Source organism: Schistocerca americana, chromosome 4 (genome assembly GCF_021461395.2).
Source record: "Schistocerca americana isolate TAMUIC-IGC-003095 chromosome 4, iqSchAmer2.1, whole genome shotgun sequence".
NCBI classification, from domain to species: Eukaryota; Metazoa; Arthropoda; class Insecta; order Orthoptera; family Acrididae; genus Schistocerca; species Schistocerca americana.
In genome coordinates, this window is record NC_060122.1 from 139,135,889 (window position 1) to 139,153,760 (window position 17,872).

A 17,872-nucleotide genomic window follows, 5' to 3' on the forward strand; every position below is an offset into this window, starting at 1 on the left:
GATTTCTCATACACAAACAGCATTTGACCGGCGTTGCCTGGTGTAAGGAGGAGAAATGCGTACCATCACGTTACCGATTTTGATAAAGGTCGGATTGTAGCCTATCGCGATTGCGGTTTGCCGTATCGTGACATTGCTGCTCGCGTTGGTCGAGATTCAATGACTGTTAGCAGGATATGGAATCGGTGGGTTCAGGAGGGTAATATGGAACGCCGTGCTGGATCCTAACGGCCTCGTATCACTAGCAGTCGATATGACAGGCATCTTATCCTCATGGCTGTAACGGATCGTGCAGCCACGTCTCGATCCCTGAGTAAACAGATGGGGACGTTTGCAAGACAACAACCATCTGCACGAACAGTTCGACGACGTTTGCAGCAGCACTATCAGCTCGGAGACCACGGCTGCGGTTACCCTTGACGCTGCATCACAGACAGGAGGGTCTACGATGGTGTACTCAACGTCGAACCTGGGTGCACGAATGGCAAACGTCATTTTTGCGGATGAATCCAAGTTCTGTTTACAGCATCAAGATGGTCGCATCCGTGTTTGGCGACATAGCGGTGAACGCACATTGGAAGCGTGTATTCATCATCGCCATACTGGCGTATCACCCGGCGTGATGGTATGGGGTGCCATTGGTTACACGTCTCGGTCACCTCTTGTTCGCAATGACGGCACTTTGAACAGTGGACGTTACATTTCAGATGTGTTACGACCCGTGGCTCTGCCCTTCATTCGATCCCTGCGAAACCCTACATTTTAGCAGGATAATGCACGACCGCATGTTGCAGGTCCTGTACGGGCCATTCTGGATACAGAAAATGTTCGACTGCTGCCCTGGCCAGCACATTCTCCAGATCTCTAACCAATTGAAAACGTCTGGTCAATGGTGGCCGAGCAACTGGCTCGTCACAATACGCCATTCACTACTATTTATGAACTGTGCCATTGTGTTGAAGCTGCATGGGCGGCTGTACCTGTACACGCCATCCAAGCTCTGTTTGACTCAATGCCCAGGCGTACCAAGGCCGTTATTACGGCCAGAGGTGGTTGTTCTGGGTTTTGATTTCTCAGGATCTATGCACCCAAGTTGCGTGTAAATTTAATCACATGTCAGTTCTAGTATAATATATTTGTCCAATCAATACCCGTTTATCATCTGCATTTCTTCTTAGTGTAGCAATTTTAACGGCCAGTAGTGTATTTACATTCTTATATATGCACAGTGTAAGTTTTCTCTGCGTGAAACGTAAATATCTTTCTGCTTTCAGATATTTCGTCTCTACTGTAGCAGAACGCTAATAGGAAAAATACCAGGACCTCGTGCAATCTTGTCAGTGTGACACGAAAAGAAAGCAAACAACACAATGGAGACTGATAAGGCACGAAAGCACTAAATCAATTTCTATAACTCCAGTGAACTCGCCCATAGTAGGTTAAGTTCCAATTGTGCAGCCGCCACCACAGTCCGTTGTTTCTGCGCGTGCACAGTGTGTGGCACACTCGAAAATTTAGAACTCCACACTCGGCTCAATCTGTACGTCGTCGACGTCATAGATGCTCTCGCGACGTTTTTGGCTGCTGCGTCACAGGCAGGCACGGGAGCCGCACGCACTTGGAGCAGTCAATTTCGACGTTAAGCAACACCGACTCAAAGAAAGGCATCAGCGCTTGATCGTGACGTCACGTCAGCTAGGCACGGCGAACGCCAGGTCTGTTACAGGCATACTCATAATGCTGGTGTCTCCCTCTCTGACACAGGAAAATGTGAACTATTGGCGATAGTTGACCAACACACATTGTTCTGAGAGATTTCTGCAATCAATTAATTGTGCAATCCATTACACTTCTTAACAAATAGTGTGCTCCTGAACTTAAATTTCCACCTGTTTTAAGGATTGACATACAAAAACAACTTCATGGTCCAGCAGCAACAGAATTCGTGCTTCTTTACCTTATTTGTAAATCTGAGGAAGTTACGTTTGTACTGGGTTGCTTTTACAAGAAATTGTGAACATATTGGTGCTCTTCTTTATGTATCTTGGTTGACTATGGGGTGAGGAGCACTGAATGTTAATGAAATATCTTGCGATTGTACACGTTGGGGGAGGGGGTGGGGGACAGAAGAAGAGGCAAAAGAGATACTTGTTTTATCACATAATTTTTTTTATCTTATAAAGTTTCTCCTTTCAGTTGCAAGAGGGGAATATTTATCTTTTCTAATGTGCATGTTTAAAAAAGTTTAAGCTCAGCAGTATGTTCGATGTATGAAGCTATTTTGTTTCCTGTTTAGAATTCCTTTCGTTGAAAACGACTGTAATCTAATGACTGGCAACAGTTGGACATTTACACATGTAAATTAGTTCACATTTCCAGTGACGATGTCAAACGAAAATAAATAAATAAATAAAAGAAACGAGTTAATTGTAAGGGGGCTGGGGTAAGTGTCGATAACAAAATGGATCAAGTAAATATAGTTACTCGAATGTAAAATTTCCGAAGCTTACAATGGGGCAAAGCATCTTCTCATGTTGATCTACGTTTGTTTCGACAGGCTTCAGTAATACAGAACTATGATCTTCATTTGTAGCTTTACGATAGTAAGAAAATCTTTCATCTAAATAAAAGTGCAAAATCCAAAACAATACCAAACATTTTGTCCAAAAATAAGAGATTTATAGCGATAAGCACGCCCATGCGTTGCTGCCTGCAACAGACCTGGCGTTCGCCGTGCCTAGCTGACGTGACGTCACGAACAAGCGCCGAGGCCTTCCTTTGAGCCGGTGTTGCCCTAAGCCGCTCTTGTGACACGGGCCTTACGTCAGCTGTGCCTGCGTTCGTGTGTCTCGTGTTGCAGAACGACCAGGCGCTGAGCGAGAAGCCGGGCTACGTGGCGCTGAGCCTGGTCTTCATCCTGTTCGGGCTGGCAGTCGTCGCGGCCAGCATCAACCTGCTGGTGCTGCGCTTCATGACCATGTGAGTCGCCCACCTGTGTGTGACCGCCGTTACCTCCTCAGGAGATGACTGCTCGTTCGGTAACGGAATACAACTGTACCAGCCGGCCGCTGTGGCCGTGCGGTTCTAGGCGCTTCTGTCCGGAACCGCGCTGCTGCAACGGTCGCACGTTCGAATCCTGCCTCAGGCGTGGATGTGTGTGATGTCCTTAGGTCAGTTAGGTTTAAGTAGTCCTAAGTCTAGGGAACAAATGACCTCTGATGTTAAGTCCCATAGTGCTTAGAGCCATTTGAACCATTTTTGAACAACTGTAGCCGAGAGAGGCTTATGAGGCCATAACTGTTTACAATATAAAACGTCAAATCAATAACGACCGAGGTGTAGGAAGAATCCATGTGCAATCGAAATAGGGGCCAGCATCAGTAATTGCTATTCGAAGACTACTTTTTTAACAACGCAACCCTTCGTTAATCAATGATGAGGGTAATCCCAAAAGTAAGGTCTCCTATTTTTTATTTTTTAAGTACAGAACTCTGTGTGGCACGCGCTGTGTGTAAACATGCGCACGCCGCGCTGAGGCGCTCAGTCTTGGCTTGGCAGCCGTTGAGAATGGAGCTCCCGTTGGATGTTACCGCCAAGTGCGAACTGCGAACAGTTATTCGGTTTTTGAATGCAAAGGGCACTGCACCGATTGAAATCCATCGCCAATTGACGGAAGTGTATGGTGAGTCGAGCTTGGATGTCAAAAATGTTCGTAAGTGGTGTAGAGAGTTTGCAGCGGGTCGGACCGAAATTAACGTCGAACAAAGGAGCGGGAGACGGTCAGTTTCTTAGGAGACAGTGTTGAAAGTTGAGCAAAGCATGCGTGAAGATCGGCGGATCACGCTGGATGATCTCTGCACGTTGGTTCCTCAGGTTTCCCGAGGCACCGCTCACACAATTTTAACGGAAACATTGAACTACCGGAAGGTGTGCGCAAGATGGGTGCCACGCATGCTTACTGAGGACCACATGCGGCAGCGAGTTGATGCTTCCAGCGCATTTCTTCACCGCTTTGCAGCCGAACAGGACAACTTTCTGCACTCAATTGTCATAGGTGACGAAACCTGGCCGTACCACTTTACACCTGAGACCAAGCAACAATCACGCCAGTGGCGGCATCCTTCTTCGCCAAAGCCGCGGAAATTCAGACGGACACAGTCTGCCGGTAAAGTCAAGACAACCGTTTTTTGAGATCGGAAAGGTGTATTGCTGGTCGACTTTATACCCACTGTGATCACAATTAACGCCGACAGGTACTGTAAGACTCTGAAAAAACTCAAACGGGCAATTCAGAACCGGAGAAGAGGAATGATGAGCAAGGGCGTACACATTCTCCATGACAACGCTCGCCCACACGTCGCTCGGCAAACCGTTGCTCTCCTGCAACAGTTTCACTAGAACATAATCACCCACCCACCCTATAGTCGTGACTTGGCGCCCAATGACTATCACCTGTTCCCTAGGTTAAAAGAACATTTGGCCGGAAAGCGATTCAGCTCCGACGACGAAGTGAAAGAAGAGGTTCATAACTTTCTGAACAGCATGGCGGCGAGCTGGTATGACATGGGCATACAAAAACTGCCACAGCGTCTACAAAAATGCATCGACAGAAAAGGTGATTATGTCAAAAAACAGCTAAATGTTCAAGCTGTAAACTGATGTAAACGATTGCAGAAATAAACAGGTCTATGTACTTATAAAAAAATAGGAGACATTACTTTTCTGATTACCCTCGTACAATTGGTCTGCGACTGGTGAACGAAGGGATCGCGTTGTTAAAAATGTAGTCCACGGATATCAGTTACTGAATGCTGGCCCCTACTTCTATTGCATACGAGGCTGGATTCTGCCCACATGTCGGTAAGGGGGGCCTGAAGATGGCGTGGAGAAACGCCGAAACTGTTCGCATAAGTAAAATAAAATTTGAAATGTAGACAGCTGCAGGTATTTTTTCATTTGACGTTTTATATTGAAAATCCGACGTCCCTCAACCGTCCTGTATAACGATGGCTTTACAGAGACTTGTTTACAATATATCGCACCCCGACAATAACAATGACACAAATCAAAAACGCAGGACTCGAGAAAATCGTCCAAAAGAGTTCTATAAAACTCTTACTGAAATTATATAAGCGTCCTTTAAATTTCAAATAGTTAATTTTACTGCCGGCCGGAGTGGCCGAGCGGTTCTAGGCGCTTCAGTCTGGAACCGCGCGACCGCTACGGTCGCAGGTTCGAATCCTGCCTCGGGCATGGATGTGCGTGATGTCCTTAGGTTAGTTAGGTTTAAGTAGTTCTAAGTTCTAGGGGACTGATGACCTCAGATGTTAAGTCCCATAGTGTTCAGACCCATTTGAGCCATTTTGAGTTAATTTTACCAGTAAATTAAGTAATAGTGTATATGATAGTAAAATGAACATGTAGTTTTGTTCTCATCGAATGTGAGGTGCTAACTAACTTACGTTATGACCCCTCAAAGAATATACGTTCCCTCTTGATTCTCCTTGTATATGAGTGGCTAGTCGCTTAATAACAAACAGTGGCCGAAACATTCATTCAGGGCTCATTAACTTCCTCTTCCCAGCACTTTAGGTAGGAAGCCCAACACATCCGAAGTTCTGAAATGCCTGTTACACTGATTAAATTATCAGCTGGGATGGTAGACAGATCTGTAGTCAAGCTGAGGATTGCCCTTACGTCAGCATATGAAATACACGTAGTTAGAATATGTTATACCGAAAATAACATTCCACAAGTTTCACATATTGATGAATCATCCTGCTGGAGCAGGAAAGTGTGTGTCATTCGACAGTGTCCTATTCGCAACCTGGTGAGCACCACATCCTTCCATCGATGGGGCCTTGCATGGGTGATCGATTTCATTGACCCACATGCACATCTATAATCCGCAATCCGTCTCATGATGTGTGTTGGGAGGGGGCGACTTGTTTGTATACCATTGTTACTTCCCCCCTTACAGTCGCGAATGGTGTACAGGAAGACAGGTTGTTGGTAGGCATCTGTGTGGGATTAGATACCTGTAATTTTACCTTCGGGTCTTTTCGTGAAACGTATGTAGGAGAAAACAATATTTGTTGACTCTTCCAGGTTTTAACAATAAACCACACCACGATGCACAGTGCCTCTCTCGTACCATCTGCCACAGCATATGGGTGAGCATCTCCGTGACGGATCGCACTGCTCTTCTTAGAATCTTCATTGTTTCCTCTTTCAGCTCTGTCTCATAACGTCGCAGTCTGACGAACACAGTCCAACTATCGGTCAAAAAGGTACCGCCTGTGCGGTTGGACTACAGTTCCTGAGAATTCTTCCAATGAATCTGTTTGGTATCTGCATTTCCTACGGTTAGTCTTATGTAGTCGTTCCACTTAAACCACACCGTACGCACACTCCCAAACATGTTGTGGATGTGAGTGCTTCCAGTGACTGTTCGGCAGTCGTGTAATCACTTAGCAATGGAAATTACCGTTTATCTATGCGCAATATGTTACACTCGTTCACGCTGACAGCTTATTGCCACTGCCTGCACCAGACGTCGATCTTATCAGATTTTCCGGGATTGCACAACAACTTTCTAGCATTGCAACTTCTCTATATACAACAGCATCATCCGCAAACACTCTGCGGAAGCTTTTTACGTTATCATGCTGTTACATTGGGCGGCAAAGATGTAGCGCGAGGTCGATCAAGCGCGCCTATCACGAGAGGCCGAAGACAAGACTCGCAAGCTCGACAGCAAGTATTTAGATCGCCACCGCTCACCGGAGGGCCTCAGTCACTAACCCAGTCATTCTCACTGACTCATTCTAGTTCCGCTTCTGTCATTCATTCGCAGAGCGCGCATAGGCTACGACAGTATACAGCGTCAGGTTATAGCGAGACCACCGATATCGTCTGCAAGAGGACTATTACGGAAAAGCTTGTACCACAACACATGGACTCTATTACAAGTTAAGTAGCCGTTATCTGTTCGTGTAATTGAAGAACCATGTTAATCTACGTGTGCATTTACGTTGTGGGAAGAGGTTACTGGCCACCCACAACCACATCCTCTCCCTTGCTTCCATGGTACAAGACTCTACAGTGTCAACGAGGATATTACAGAAGGTGTACTGAACTTTGAAAAAAGAAACAAAACAGAAAGAGTGAACGTTCTGAGCTTAAGACATGGAGCATGTAGCAAAGCACAAGAACCACGTCATCGTGGTTGTGTGGTCACGGTGTTGCACCACAAAGCAGGAGATCCATGATCAAATCTCCCTCATAAACATTCTTTTTTTTTCGCAAAATTATGAAGTTTTCGTCTGGTCATTGCTGTGTCTCTTGTCCTTCTGTAGTTTTGTCAATTGTCATACTATACATTGAGACATGTGGTGCAAATATGTTACTGACGCAAGTAAATATGATGAATAGTGAAAGCAGGCGAGATCCCGCATAGACATCCCACAGAAAAGAAAACAACAAGTAAACGGATGTGAACTATGTTACAACAAAGAAATTCAAGAGTCAAAACTTCCAAAACGGAACACAATAGCCATAACATGTGGCACTTGTGTACAACAAATAGGAGGTACGTACGTTTGGAGGCCCCTTCCGTACACCTCGCTGTTGCATACGGATTTTGCACCGCGACGCAGATACAAATTTGAATACGGCGAACAGACCGGATGGACAGTTCATAATTTTGGAAAAATAAAAAATACAGCACCACACAACCATGACGCCGCGGCTACTGAAATTCTCTGGATGTTACACATCTTGAGATTGGACAGTTCACTTCTTTTTCCACAGTTCAGTACACCTTACAAGTTGAAAAAGAGTGTGTGTGTCTGTATGTGTGTGTGTGTGTGTGTGTGAGAGAGAGAGAGAGTGAGAGAGAGTGAGAGTGAGTGAGTGAGAGTGAGTGAGTGAGTGAGAGAGAGAGAGAGAGAGAGAGAGAGAGTGAGTGAGTGAGTGAGTGAGAGAGAGAGAGAGAGAGAGGGAGGGAGGGACCTGGCTATATGCGCGTATGATAAACCCCTTACCTCAAAAATATTTCTCTCTTTCATACCTCCTCTGTGTTACCACAGATGATGTGTCACTGATCTCATTTGTACTAAGGCTGTGGTACAGGCGAGGTGCCTATTTGCTTCCACCGCCCAGATTGGAATGCATAAGTTCTAATAAATGTTCAGCAACCTGCAGTCTTCTATAGTTGTTGTCCCCTGCGCAGAAAACGGCACGTAGGTCGCGAATCCGTTACCTTGAGGCTGTAAGAAACTCTTAGCGGGGAACTGTTCCTTTAGAAATAATTAAATTCCCAATCAGTTTGTTTACACGGGCTGCCACTCAGTTTTTATTAGCAGGACAACCAGAAACTGCACATTACATTCTACTTTAGAGTCACAAAGAATTTCCATTCTTCAACAAAACAATGAACTGCATATTTTTGTAATTGCTGTCACATTGTTCTCAAGTATATGTCCAAATAACCATACATTGCTAATAATGTCCTGCCACTGACAACGATAGACAACATGTCTGTCCTCAGAGACTACCGAACCTTTACAAACTAGACCTTGAAAACAAAGTCTTAAGTGACACCGACCGCGGCAGACAAAATGTCTATCCTCCGAAACTGCCGAACTATATCTGATAATTAAAAAACATAAATTACTAGTAAAGTCTTAACTGACACCGACCGTGGCAGCCAGCATGTCGTTCAATGCTGCCGAACCAGCTATGATGTTACAGCCGAACCACTTCGACCGCCATCCAAGTTAGGTGCAATCCAAAGATCTCCGAAGTGGTTCTGCCTTCTTGTTTAGCAGTCGTTTACCATTCTGTAGGTTACTAATACTTGTGAAATAATGGAATGATAGCACGCTATTCAGAGAGGCTATAATTTGAAATGCAAGTAAATACGCTGTTTAGTTTGTCTAATGTTAATAATAGAAGATTATCATTTTGGCACGGAACTTCAGAAAGCAGCAGCCAATCGCAGAGAAGGCCCACAATTTAGACGGTCTTTCTCACGATACCCGTACCGAACAAACCATCTGTCATCGTTATATCACGCCACATTACGTTATCTTGCCATTTCTGCCTTCTCGACTGCTCTAAAAAGGGAACCTCCCCATCGCACCCCCCTCAGATTTAGTTATAAGTTGGCACAGTGGATAGGCCTGGAAAAACTGAACACAGATCAATCGAGAAAACAGGTAGAAGTTGTGTGGAACCGTGAAAAAAATAAGCAAAATGTACAAACTGAGTAGTCCATGCGCAAGATATGCAACATCAGGGGTTAAATGAAATCAGGAGCACCGTGGTGCCGTGGTTAGCGTGAGCAGCTGCGGAACGAGAGGTCCTTGGTTCATTCCTCCCCTCGAGTGAAAAGTTTAGTTTTTTTTTTATTTTCAGACAATTGTCACATCCACAAGAAAACCTAAATCGGGCAAGGTAAAAGAATCTTCTTACCCATTCGCCAAGTGTACAAGTTGCGTGGGTCGACAACATATTCCTGTCATATGACGCACATGCCGTCACCAGTGTCGTATAGAATATATCAGACGTGTTTTCCTGTGGAGGAATTGGTTGACCTATGACCTTGTGATCAAATGTTTTCGGTGCCCATTCGAGAGACGCCGGCACGGTATCTCAGCGTGTTCTGTCAGAGGGTTGGTTGCCCTCTGTAATAAAAAAAACTGAGATAATGGATCAACTACGAACTGAAACGGGTGTCTTGCGACGTCCGCACCGAGCAGATACAACGAACGAAAACGAACAAAAAAAAAAAAAAAAGGCACGTCATTTCGTCTACTAATCGCACGGTTTTGCGGTGCGGTCGCAAAACACAGACACTAAACTTATTACAGTGAACAGAGGCGTCAGTGAACGAACGGACAGATCATAACTTTGCGAAAATTAACTTTTCACCTGAGGGATAGTTCCACACAACTTCTTCCTGTTTTCTCGATTGATCTGTGTTCAGTTTTTCAAGGCCTATCCGCTGTGTCAACTTATAACTAAATCTGAGGGGGGTGCGATGGGGAGGTTCCCTTGTAAGAAGATCTTGTAGCCGAATATGATGGCTAAAAAGCTCGTGCTCGATTTGTGTTCAGCTTTTGGCGGGCTATCCACTGTGCCGTCTCATCACTAAATCTGAAGGGGTGCGGTGGGGAGTTTCCCTTGTCAGAAACATTCATTCTAGTTTCGCTCAGCGCCGCTGTGTGCCGCCTGCTTCACTCCGCCCTGTTAGCAGCGCCACTGTAAACACGCGCACTCCGCGGCACTCGTTTGTTTCGCCGTCGCTGTTTCGCTCGCCGCACCGCCCTGCTCCAATCGTGCCACGACGCTCCACTATCACTGCATCCTTAAAACAGTTTAAACGTCCCTGATTGACATTTACTCTGGTGACATCCCACGTTCGAAGCCAATGAGCCCTTCGCGTGGGCCCATTCTTCTGTAGCAGCTTCTCTGCCGGCAACACGACACTCCCTGCCTCCTTTTATATTGGCAAGTCCGTCTCTCGTGACAACTTCCGATCAATTCCACATTGCACAGGGGTGTACAGAAACCTCTGCTCAGATAGTGTATTTGCTGGGAACTACTCCAATCCTTCCTCTTTCTTCTGAAGTGTGATCTTTCTTTGAAATGAGATGATACCGAACCATGGAGGTAGAATAAGGGGAGATGGCGCCACAGACTTACGCTGTAAGTTGTTTTGATGCCAGTGGGCGGGGCCTGACGCCATCTTGGATCCCCCAAAACATTAGCAGACGAGTGTTTACAATTGCTTCTTGTTCGTTATTTCTGTCTTGTGCACGTGATATTTATTTTATATAGTAAATGTTACACTGTTTTAGTGAACAACACAGCATAAGGAACGCAACTTCAAACGTTTTTCTGGTCTTAAATGCGTACTCGATACAGTAATACGACACGAAAATATGACGCTTCTGCCCTCAGTACTGTAATTCCTTTTTGCTTATACACAACGAATAACCGGGATAATAAGTATGTGCTATGAAAAGCGTGCTTTCGTAATCCATTTCTATTCACTTTCATTGTGTTTGTGTCGATAATTGATAAAGCAGAACTCCAAAAGCAATGATTAGTAGTTTAGAGGAACCGATTTGTATTCGTTACATTTTCAAGTCAAATGCAAAATTTAAATGTTCAAGTTTGTAAGAAACTTACCTTATTTCCATTGGGGTCCCATAGATGTATGCATGGATGATACAAAGAAACCAGTTCTCATGTCAACAAAGTGAACGATTCGTTAAATTACGAAGGCAAAGAATTGAATTTAAGATTGTCAGGCCCATTGTAGTTTACACATCTGCTTTGTTTTTAAATTGTACCTCCCAAGTGACATTCAGTGCGGCAAATAACAGCAATTTGCAGGGTAACACGACAACACAGCGATTAATGTAATGATCTAAATAGCCTGGACTTAGGTAGGGAACTTCGCTTTAACAAATATGTAACCCTTTAAGTACTTATAATTTAACCACTGTAACAGGTGTTCCACACATTTTACTGAAGATTTAATTAACTACATGTAGTTACATTAGTCTTGTATTAAGTCATTGCATTTTAAAACATTAGTCCCCATTTCCAGGATATTTCTTGCCAGAACTTTTCAGTTACTTGGGAATAACCAAACACTGAAAACCAAGTGTATTGCTCACCTCCAGAGAGCTCGTCGTGTTGGATTGACAGGGAATCTGAAGTCAAATCACAGAAATAAAATCATACTGTAAAACTTTACAGTGTATCAGAATTTCAAGTATAAATAAGGAAATAGCGCTTAAATAACTCCACTTACGAATGAAATGTGATTTGTTTAAACTTTAGACTACAATCAGAACGATTAGTACACCCGTAAGCAACGCAAGCCGGCATTTTTTATCAAAACACTTCACAACTACACGGAATCAAACCACCAGATGGGAAGGTTTTGGGGTAGCTAACATGGCGGATCTTCACTTGGGTTGGCTTCAAGCTTGTGACGTCATGACAACTCCTCTTATTTTTACCTCCATGTACCGAACAGGAGGGTACAGCATGGAGTAAATGTCTCTGGAGTGAGCATTGCGTTCTGCGCATGTTGTCTACATTAAACCAGGATTGTCAGGTGTTTTCGGGAGTTCGCTGTGCGTGTGTGCTTTCTGCAGAGTTTGAAGTTTATAATATCAAGAGTTTTTGTTGTGTTTTCACCATTTGTTGATAGTGTAATAGCGATGGTGAATTACTGTTGTTGCTACGGATGCAAAGAAAAATATGTGAAAGGAGGGATAGTAACTTTTCATGGGTACTATGTTTAAAAATTTCGAGACGCATTATAATTACGGCTTGATTCTGTAGACCTATTTTTTCTACGATTTTATGACTATATAAGGTACGGCTCGTACAAAAGCTTACAAACAATCGTTTCCTCTCGTAAATTTGCTAGTGGGACAGGAAAGGGAATGGTTAGCTGTTTCAGCAAATACTATCCTCCATGCATTTATGAGTGATTTGTGGATTATGTATATAGATTTGAAAGACGGGAGACAGATAAATTCAATAGAGTTGGAGTCTGTAATTGTCTTCGTATCGTGTGTGTGTCCAAACCTTTTTGTTTACTATAAAGTTACAGTAGGAGACTATGTTAAGTGTGTCTAGGACATGGAGAATGATTATGTGTGATTTATATTTTAGTTTCACGAAGGATGAACAACGAGTAAAGATGTGGCTGCAGAAAATAAGGAGGAGTAATTTTGTCCCCACAAAATATTGCAAAGTATGTTCAAAACACTTTGAAGAGGAACGTTTAGACAGAGAAAAATTTGGACGTGTGTGGAGAGAGGTAGATGCTATACCAACTATTTTTAATTTTCCACAGCACCTACTACCAATTTCTGCATTCAGCTTAAATACATTTTCTGCAGTGTAGCTAATCAAAGTACACATTCATCTTCTTTGGTGTGTTTTGCCTTCAATTTATTTTCTTCGCCATTTGATTAAGAAGTGTAAAATATTAATAAACATGTCCCCAAACTCTTTCATTAGTGTCACTTTCCACTTCCCTTAATGGTGTTATATGGGTTGACTGTTACATGACCAACTGTATTTGCTTTACAGTACATTTATTCTCCGATCGCCTTTTCCCCCCCCCCTTCTTACTCAGTCTACTATTTATTTAATAAACTGGGAGCAAGTACGTAAAATGCGTTAAATAAACTCTTCAAAGTGTCACCAGTAAGAAAAATTGTGCTTTAGGTCGCAAAAACGAGAAGATAAATACGCGAAAATAGCAGAAAAAAACGACGAATTAGCAGGGATATAATCGCTAATGTGTGGCAAATTCGGTGTTTTTCGGACAATTGCAAAAGTACTAACGTAATGTCAAGTCATTTCGCAAGACTATCACTGCAAAAATGTACGTCAGGCTCTGTAATACTATAAAGTGCAGTATCATACCGGAAACTATCAAAAATCGAGTGCATCTGAATTGTGACACCTATCGCAAAGAAGCAGAATGCAATATCACTTGCCCTTAAAAGTTACGTAGCTGGTTTATTCCCTGTCTCAAATGGATACTGTTAAAATGTCTGCATAACATATATAAATAATCCACGACAAGTACGAAAAGAATCCATCACAATATATATAAATGACCTAGTAGATAGTGTCGGAAGTTCCATGCGGCTTTTCGCGGATGACGCTGTAGTATACAGAGAAGTTGCAGCATCAGAGAATTGTAGCGAAATGCAGGAAGATCTGCAGCGGACAGGCACTTGGTGCAGGGAGTGGCAACTGACCCTGAACATAGGCAAATGTAATGTATTGCGAATACATAGAAAGAAGGATCCTTTATTGTATGATTATATGATAGCGGAACAAACACTGGTAGCAGTTACTTCCGTAAAATATATGGGAGTATGCGTGCGGAACAATTTGAAGTAGAATGATCATATAAAATTAATTATTGGTAAGGCGGGTGCCGGGTTGCGATTCATTGGGAGAGTCCTTAGAAAATGTAGTCCATCAACAAAGGAGGTGGCTTACAAAACACTCGTTCGACCTATACTTGAGTATTGCAAATCAGTGTGGGATCCGTACCAGGTAGGGTTGACAGAGGAGATACAGAAGATCCAAAGAAGAGCGGCGCGTTTTGTCACAGGGTTATTTGGTAACCGTGATAGTGCTACGGAGATGTTTAGCAAACTCAAGTGGCAGACTCTGCGAGAGAGGCGCTCTGCATCGCGGTGTAGCTTGCTGTCCAGGTTTCGAGAGGGTGCGTTTCTGGATGAGGTATCGAATATATTGCTTCCCCCTACTTATACCTCCCGAGGAGACCACCAATGTAAAATTAGAGAGATCTGAGCGCGCACGGAGGCTTTCCGGCAGTCGTTCTTCCCGCGAACCATACGCGACTGGAACCGGAAAGGGAGGTAATGACAGTGGCACGTGAAGTGACCTCCGCCACACACCGTTGGGTGGCATGCGGAGTATAAATGTAGATGTAGATGTACTAGGGATGTAGTGACATTCGAAATATACAGGGCGCTATACAGACAAACACACGACGTCCCGAGAACACGTGACCAGGCCTGCAGTGTATGTTGACAACACAAAATCTGTTCTGCGCATGTGGATGCTCACTCCAGAGATGAGAGACTCTCGAACGGTTGTGGGAAGTGTGCACGCTGTCGGCTGAGGAGTGTGGTCGCGTTTTCGCAGGAACGCGGAGGACGTGCGCCGCGAGGACACGGAGCTGCAGCCGGCGTCGCAGCACGTGCTGACGCTGGACGGCGAGGTGCTGGCCATGAACGGCAAGCTGCTGGCAGGGCACGCGCACGCCGGCGCCGGCGACGCGCCCGACGCCGACCAGGTGTCTGTGTGCTCGTGCACCTGCCTCGGGCCCTCGTCCTGCGCAGCCGCCTCCGCCTCCGGCGCCGCCCCCGCGGGCTGCTACCAGCCCTGCCGGCCCGACCAGCCGCTGCAGCCGCCCCCGCACGCCTCCGCCACCAAGCGCGCCTCCGTCTAGCCGCGGCTTGCCGGCGCACCGCCTCCCTGCTCCTCCGCTTACTACGTCGTGTGCAGATGTGGGGACTTCGCACAGTTCCGCTTGCAGACTCAAAAGAGACGTCTTTAATTTCAGCAACTAACTTCTCACCGACTGAAAACTGCTTTTCATTCAAACGGAGTGCGTCGTACGACACTTTCGACTGCGAAACCGCAAGGTGTAGGTTCTGACGCCTAATAGCGCAGTGTCTGCTTCCTTGGCGCACGACAGTCCTTCTCCCCGCAAACTGTGAGAGTTTTGTCTTCAGTGTACGTGTAGTGGCTGTATTTACAGTGTGGCATCACGTGTTTGCTCTCTGTTCATAAAAGAATTGACACCTTCAACACAGTATCAATACATAACCCATTCCTTTCGAAGAGCACCGATGGGAACGTGATTCTTAATGTCACATTTCCTTATTTCCCGAGACAGTACATAGAGGTGGCACTAAGAATGGCGCACAGGCAATTTACTTGCCGGACATATACTGGATTCGAAAATCCTTCCCACATCAGGATTCAAACAAGCTATCTCCTCCGACTCGAGCGTTCCCACAAAGACGTGTACTAGCGAACTCTGTGATAGGCGTGGGTACCGTCCAAAAGATTTCCCGTGAGTGGAACGGCCGTGCGGGATCTGGAGATTAAAGGACTGAGGGGAATATGTACAAGCAATTTGAATAACTGGAGTACAAAATGCATTCGTAGCGGTGAATATTAACCACCATTGGGTGTAAATTGGAGTGACGATAACGAAAATTTCTGCCATACTGGGACTCGATCCCTGATTTTCCATTTTACAGGAGTGGTCACCTTGACTGCTTCAGGATTCAAACAAGCTATCTCCTCCGACTCGAGCGTTACCACAAAGACGTGTACTAGCGAACTCTGTGATAGACGTGGGTACCGTCCAAAAGATTTCCCGTGAGTGGAACGACCGTGTGGGATCTGGAGATTAAAGGACTGAGGGGAATATGTACAAGCAATTTGAATAACTGGAGTACAAAATGCATTCGTAGCGGTGAATATTAACCACCATTGGTTGTAAATTGGAGTGACGATAACGAAAATTTCTGCCATACTGGCACTCGATCCCTGATTTTCCATTTTACAGGACTGCTTCAGGATTCAAACAAGCTATCTCCTCCGACTCGAGCGTTACCACAAAGACGTGTACTAGCGAACTCTGTGATAGACGTGGGTACCGTCCAAAAGATTTCCTGTGAGTGGAACGACCGTGTGGGATCTGGAGATTAAAGGACTGAGGGGAATATGTACAAGCAATTTGAATAACTGTAACAAGAAATGTATTCATAGTTGTCAATATGAACCACCATTGGCTGTAAATCGGAATGACGATAACGAAAATTTGTGCCATACTGGGACTGGATCCTTGATTTCCCATTTTATAGGAGTGGTCACCTTAACTGCTTCAGCTACCTGAGGACAAATCACAGCCAGACCCAAAGTTCGACATGTGTTACATGTGTCACAACCTGCACTCGTACGTTACGTGTATCCCTGTTTGGGAACACATATTTAGTGAGAGTCGAGGGCCTGATATTGGTGAAATAGCAGTGGCTGTGTAATATCCCTTCGTTCGTGTCCAGAGGAACATTACATCATTCTTCTTAATAACAAAGGCACTGCTATTTCCTAATTTAACAGCTTTTGCTAAGTCTACCATCACCACATTATAACAATTGTAAAAGGCTCCAACCATGATGTTGACCATTTAGCCTTGGCTTCGGGCCTATTATAACAGGGACAGGACCGATGGCCATACTTCCTTCAACTTTGTCTTCGTTTGCTTACCATTCTATAGGGTCCCCCACGTTATCCTGCATAGCCAATGTCTAAGGAGTTCCGATGGGTGTATGTGACGAACACTGCCGAGTGAGTAACACATTATCGCTTTTGCAAAGTTGTGAACAGTTTGTGTAAAAAGCCATCAGTGGTTGAAATCATGTATTTTTTTTTGACGTTTCAGGTTAGTCGGCGACCTCAGAGATGTCAATCCAAAATGCGTATTATGACTTTACGATTTACAGTCTGCAGTGCCACAGGGACATCTTTCAGACCATAGCAAACAATACTGCATTTGTGTTTGTGGTGCTGGAGATCCATCGTTCGCTCTGGATTGCACACCTTACTTCTTACTACGGCATGACAACTAAAAGAAGAAACTGTTAGAAATTCACGCCTCCATTTTATGGTGTTTTTATGGGAATATGTACACTGAGGGCTCATGAAAACACAATGGCTCCGCAATATTCTGCACAGCAGGCAACTGCCTTGACTAGCAATATGTAGAGGGTGACAATTATTGAAGTATATGAAAAAAAAATTATGGCGTCCACACACTTTATTCAATACATAAACGTCACTACACATATTCTAATTTAGGTTATGACATGTACAATATGCCTGCCATCACTGGTGATGATGCGGAACTGACGAATAGCAAAATTCTGCGAGACCCAGGGAGTGTCGGAACATCGATGCTGTTGACGACCTCCTGAATGGCTGTTTTCATTTCAGCAATGGTTTTGGGATACTTCTGCACACCTTGTCTTTAATGTAGCCCCACAAAAAGGAGTTGTATGTGTTCAGATCCGGAGAATATGGGGGCCAATCGAGGCCCATGCCAGTGGCCTCTGGGTACCCCAGAACCAGAATGCAGTCCCAAAAGTACTCCTCTAGGACATCTAACACTGTCCTGTTTAGACGGGGTCGACCTCCATCCTGCATGAACCACATCTTTTCGACATCAGGGTCATTTTCGATAATGGGGATGAAATCATCTTCCAAAACCTTC

The 17,872-nt window shown here is 44.6% G+C and overlaps 1 protein-coding gene across 1 annotated transcript in view; it reads left to right on the plus strand.

Annotated features, from left to right (window-relative positions):
* LOC124613302 (two pore potassium channel protein sup-9) overlaps positions 1–15,037 on the plus strand; it is a 92,479-nt gene extending 77,442 nt beyond the window's left edge. Inside the window, exons 5-6 of the mRNA XM_047141998.1 lie at positions 2,861–2,979; positions 14,731–15,037. Of these exons, the coding sequence (XP_046997954.1) occupies positions 2,861–2,979; positions 14,731–15,037 (426 nt within the window). The remainder of the gene's footprint in view (positions 1–2,860; positions 2,980–14,730) is intronic.
* The last annotated feature ends 2,835 nt before the right edge of the window (positions 15,038–17,872 follow it).